Here is a 5,656-nt window from a genome sequence, read left to right as displayed (position 1 = left end):
CAATCTTTACATTATCAAATTATGAAGCCCACAGGTGTAAACAACAAACTCTTTCTTTAAACACAAGGAATATAATAGAAAGTAGAAACAACAATAAGGAATAGAATTACAGAATAGTATGTATGCATGGAAAAGAAAGAAAGAGCACACAACAAGCCAATTAAACAGAATAATCAAACCAACCAAACACTATTGTCTTGTTCATGAACAACCGTCGTCACTTTCATGGTCCCGAGGGTGGAGAACAACTGCGAACAGCATCTGCAACCGTAAGAAATACATTCTCCTCCCCAATCAACTCAACAAATTTTGACAAATACAACTTTTCCGTCACAACCGGTCCAGGATTCGCAACAGCAAGCTGTTGGTTTTTATTTCCCCACAAACAAACAAACAATAACGGTTAGTTTCATTCTTATGCTCCAGTTTATTTGCTAATTTGTTTATTATTATTCAACCTAGTTTTTACCTGGATATCCTTTTTATTCAGAGACTGGTGTAAAGCCTCCAACCCATGAATGCCACTCGTATCTATGTCAGTAACAGCTATAAAACAAACAACATCAATTAGCAAGTGTTTTCTTTATGATACAATACCAAAAAACAGCAGTAGCAGCAGACTCTTACGCGACATCTCGATTATCACATATTGAATTCTCTGGCCATTATCTTTACTCGCTTCTTCTTCCTCCGTTAGCCACCTCAATGTCCTACAACAAATTATTTAACTCACAATTATATACTTTTTGAGGGGAGAAAAAAAATCAAGCAAAAACCATTACTTACCTCTCTCGGATATAGTTAGCGTTTGAAAAATAGATTCCTGAATCAACCCTGACAATCAACAGCCCCGGAATCCTAAAAGCATCTGGATACTGCAAAACGTTTCTGTACACCGAAGTATTTGGGATGTTCCCCAGCAATGCAATCCGAGGCCTAGTCACTTGTAACAGAATTTTCGCAAACGATATGCATACCTGTCGATTTAGATTATTTTACATTTACAGTTCCTGCTTCCTTCAAGAAAATAAACATTTGATCATACTTACAGCAATTAAGAGACCAATCTCAACAGAAACGAAAACGACACCAAAGAAAGCTCCCATGCAGGCAAGGAAGTCAAACTTGTCGATTTTCCAAATAAGTTTAATTGCATCGATGTCTATTAATCCAAGCACAGCATTAATAATGATGGACGCTAGAATTGCATTCGGGGTGTACTTAAAAAGAGGTGTAATTACTTCCAAAGTTAACATAACCACCATCGACATCACAATATTCGACACTGCTGTATGGCATCCCGCGTAGTAATTCACAGCCGATCTCGAAAACGATCCTGCCAAACGAAATTAAAAAGAAAAGATCAATTGAAATGTGACGAATAAGTAGAATATTATTTTAGTTTTATTAATGATCGATCTTATATATCCTCAGATAATAATACCTGTTGTCACGTAGCAAGATGACATCGAGCCGATGATGTTCATGGTTCCTAACGCTACCATTTCTTTGTTCCCATCAATATGGTAGTCCTTCATTGCTGCAAATGTTCTAGCAATCGAAACAGCTTCCTATAAACCAACCACAATAACAAATCTTGTCAAGAACACTATACATCTTTCAACCAACAATAGACAACGCTTCAGAAAGAAATTTACCGTAAGTGCGATCAACCCTGCAATAACACCAATCCTGAAACCCACAAATAAATGTTTGCCAGAGAAGAAGATTTTCTGGACAGATGAAGGATTGATGCCCTGTGGGATATGACCCACCTAACAAAAGATGACAGCTAGTTACTAATAGTTTTCCTTTTGTTGGTTAATAATTGCATTCAATTTAGAGATTACTCACAATTTGGACACCTTTCTTATCCGCACGAAAACCATAAACACAAGCTGTCGATATGATAACTGAAATCAAAGGGGCAATTGCCGGAACCCAAAAGAGTTTCTTGTTCTTCTTTCCCTGAATAACCACCGCACCACCATGAGAAAAAGAAAAAAAAACATATAAAGCTTACTAAAAAGAAAGAAACCAAATCTTACAATGAACTTGGCGAGAAGAAGAAAAGCCAAGAACGATACACCTATTAGTATCGTCTCCCAATTCCACTGCCAAGAATAATTCAAAAAAATCAAAACTATCATTAGAACCGGCTCAATATTTGTTTCAAATATAAAGACAAAAAATCTTACCCCATGATGGGCATTATGAAATACTGATTTCAGGACATGAACTATATCCGTCTTTTTTGTAAAAACCTTTATACCAAAAAGACCTTTCAGCTGTTGGAGTGCAATAGTAATTGCAGCTCCTGCCATGAAGCCAACAATGGCAGCATGAGAAAGAAAGTCAATCAAGAAACCCAACCTGGATTCAGAAGGAAAAAAAAAATTAGATTTCAAAAAGGGTTTGGTTTGGTTTGGTTCAATAAGAAGAGCTTACCTAAAGAAACCAAGTGTTGCTTGGGTGATTCCCGCAAAGAATGTAGCTGTAAATGCAAGACTAAGGTAGTTGGCTTTGTCTTTAACTGGATCAATCTCCTTTTGCAGCAAGGTTCCAAGAAGTAGAGACACAACAGCAACTGGACCAATGGCAATATCTCTTGAGCTTCCCATGAATGCATAAACCAAAGGAGGAACAAAACTGCTGTCTGCAACCACCATCAAACAAAAAAGTTTGTAAAAATCTCTCTACATCTCATATATAAATCATTTGATTTTTATATTTCTTACAAAGGCCATATTGCACAGGAAGGTTTGCAAGCTTTGCATATCCAATATCCTGAGAAAAAAAACACAGATGAAACAGACATTTTTTTGTGGAAATAACAAACAATGCACTTTTAAGCAACGACATACCTGAGGAATACAAAGACTTGCAATGGTAAGTCCAGCTATGAAATCGCCTTTGAACTTGGTGAGATTGTAACCCCTTGCCCAATCTAGAAAAGGGAAAACAGATCTCAAACCAAGAACAAACTTTCTCGAAGTTGGTACATTCTTGAAAGAACGGAAAGGATCATCTGGGAAAAATGTTTCCATGACAGTGGATTTGAATCCAGTAAAAAGGTCCTGCTTTGGAGGCTTATTGACTTTGTTAGGGCTTGGAATTCCCCCCGGCTCATCATTCCCTCCTTTTGTGTTTGAAATACGAGACATCTTCTAAGTGAACTAGAATGACCACCACCTTGTACCACCCCAAACCAAAACAAGAGAATAAAACAAATGAATGCATAGTTTTGGCAGTTAATGAATAAAGAAATGAAGTTGGCTGTAAAAATACCAGAAAATGGAAAAGAAACTTTAGAACAACCAAAGCAATGTTTGATGATAAAGGAATCAGAAGGCTTGATTATATAGTTAATACAAGAAAAGTCAACTGAATAAACAATTGCGCCTACACAAACTGAACATAGATGAATCTAGCCCTCTTCTTGTTCCAAATTCTACTTTAGCTCTTATTCAAGAATTAAGATATATATATATTTTAGAGTTCCTTCGAGTAAATTAGGACAATAAAAATTAGCTTCCAGCTGCAATGTTGACTTTGCTTGCTTCCTATGCCCTTTGAAGATTCTGAGAGGTAATTTTGTGTCAACAACATATGACATTGATCGACGCCTCTTTATTATGTTTGATATAACTAGGAATAAAAATGAAACAAATCCTACATGCATTCATTAACCTTTGATATCACACTTACATCATATCAGAATAGACCTTTCCATATAATTTTAGCTGAAATACAAACTTTTTGGGCTTTACAAAATGAATTTTATGCAATTTTTACATACCTATGTGATACAACATGAAAGGTGGAATAGTTTTACGATATAAATTTCCATTTTATTTAACAAAAAATGGGAATGTTTTCATTGAACCACACTCAACGCGAAAGTTGCATTAACCATGTGAAAAAAAACATAACATAACAGTACAAGTAATCACTTCGGTTGGCATGAGTTAAATTTCCATATTTATATTTAATCAAATACGCAAAAAGAAAAGGAACTCGTGGACATCGAGCCCATCAACTACATCCAAAACAAATCACAGGATCAAAGAGCATCAAATCTCATTAATTCTCTAGTTCAAGGCTATCATCCTTCATATTCTACTCCAGCCTTAACATTTCTTTATCCTACTTTGATTTAATTATTCTTTTATCTTCCGTCTTGCAATCCTAATGAATGTTTTTCTTCCTTGCAAAGCAAGAAACAACCATGTTATTCTTTTCATAATTTCAAATAAGAGAAATCTTTCTGTAATCAAACCCATCAACTTAAGCATAACCCCATGATTCCCACAAAATAATAAGGAAAAGAGTATTAAGGATTTGATTGATCAGGTTCACCACAATAATTACAGGAGTTTGATCTAATCACTGCACTTAGTTTATTAATTTAATGCTATTTGTCCTCTCCAAATGCAACCCATACAGGAGATTATTCACCATTGGACATATATAGACTAGTCTCTTTCAAATAACTTGATGAACCTTTCTCTTTCCATTCAAACCAATAGAAAAGGATCAAAGCTAAGACATGGAAATAATAGGTGGGTATAACAATTATGAGTTGAGTTGAGATGAAACCTCTTTCTTTTAATAATCCCATGTTTCAGTTGTCTATGTGTGTGTATCTTCTTCCTTGGACTCCTAGCCTCTCTGTCTGTAAGAAGGGAAGCTTGGTAATCACAGTTGACCTAAGGTAGGGGTGAGGGTGCCAGGAAAGCGTCCAGGTTCATTGAATCTGGCTGTATGTATCTCTTCCGAATATTTTTCTCCATCCTAATATTAAACATGGAAATAATAAGCCCTAGTTAGGTGATAATTAGAAAGATGGATCAATTTTAGTGGGTAGCAATACATAATTACTTAAGAGAGAGTTCGACGAAGAAGAAGGCGTGGAATGCGGGAAAGTGACGGGTGGTTGCAGACGTGGGTGTACAGGATGGCAGGTAATTCCTCCTCAAGGCGGATCGCCTCCAACATTTATATCTTCCACACTCAAATATCTTCATCATCTACTATAATCTCTCTCAGACTTTGCTTCTTCTCCTCTTGATTATTGTTAGATCATCATCCTCAACAACAATGGCGTTTTGCTTTCTCTACATATATTAGAATTATTTGAAAATAATAGTGATCTTAATAGTTTTTATTTTTTGTTTTTTTAAATTATTATAATTACTTCATTAATCATTAAATTCATTTCAGATTAAATATATGACCTATAATAATCTAATTTTAGAAATTTAGTTCAAGCTTAAATCACAAGTAAAATCATTTTTTTAAATAAAATTTTACATCCCAAAAAAATGTGAATGAGTTTGATGTTTCAAACATATCAATCAAACATACAGTGTCAAGGTGTTTCCTGTTAATTTTAAGCCTCCTACTCCATTGCCACCTTTTTCGATGAAGGAGATTCTCTCCCATCACTAGAGTCGTCAATTTGGGTTAGACCCGTTGGGTTGGCTTGCCCCGCCAAACAATTTAGACGGGTTATATTGAAATATTAGCGGCCCTAGGCGAGTCAGACTTGAGTTGACCCGCGGGTTGAAAAAAATATCTAATCTGATTTATAGCCTTATAGGCATATGTCGCATATCCCTAGTTTTTTCTCTCTCAGGCAGCACTGCAGTAATCA

At 35.6% G+C, this 5,656-nt stretch overlaps 1 protein-coding gene across 1 annotated transcript; it reads right to left on the bottom strand.

The window, feature by feature from the left end:
• Positions 1-204: 204 nt before the first annotated feature.
• LOC124921774 (sulfate transporter 1.2-like) lies at positions 205-5,041 on the bottom strand. Its single transcript, XM_047462477.1, has 15 exons — positions 4,882-5,041; positions 4,600-4,794; positions 2,865-3,192; positions 2,739-2,787; positions 2,449-2,656; positions 2,199-2,373; positions 2,049-2,114; positions 1,855-1,968; positions 1,659-1,775; positions 1,445-1,571; positions 1,050-1,336; positions 787-977; positions 628-710; positions 470-546; positions 205-361 (listed from the first exon to the last, which is right to left on the bottom strand). Exons 3-15 carry the CDS (start codon positions 3,162-3,164, stop codon positions 224-226), a joined length of 1,932 nt encoding a protein of 643 aa, XP_047318433.1. The 5' UTR covers positions 3,165-3,192; positions 4,600-4,794; positions 4,882-5,041; the 3' UTR covers positions 205-223.
• Between the last annotated feature and the right edge of the window lie 615 nt (positions 5,042-5,656).

The sequence above is a fragment of the Impatiens glandulifera genome, chromosome 1, assembly GCF_907164915.1.
Source record: "Impatiens glandulifera chromosome 1, dImpGla2.1, whole genome shotgun sequence".
In the NCBI taxonomy this organism is placed as follows: Eukaryota; Viridiplantae; Streptophyta; class Magnoliopsida; order Ericales; family Balsaminaceae; genus Impatiens; species Impatiens glandulifera.
The sequence above is the reverse complement of the archived record's forward strand: the minus strand, read 5'-3'. Positions and strand labels throughout refer to the sequence as shown.

Bases quoted from the DNA above. Each gene is read 5' to 3' on its own strand.
- LOC124921774 (XM_047462477.1), bottom strand. From the start codon at position 3,164: ATGTCTCGTATTTCAAACACAAAAGGAGGGAATGATGAGCCGGGGGGA. The intron at 1,969-2,048 runs GTAAGATTTGGT...GTGGTTATTCAG, and splicing joins TTCTTCTCGCCAAGTTCATT to GGAAAGAAGAACAAGAAACT. The intron at 1,572-1,658 runs GTAAATTTCTTT...GTTGGTTTATAG, and splicing joins CAGGGTTGATCGCACTTACG to GAAGCTGTTTCGATTGCTAG.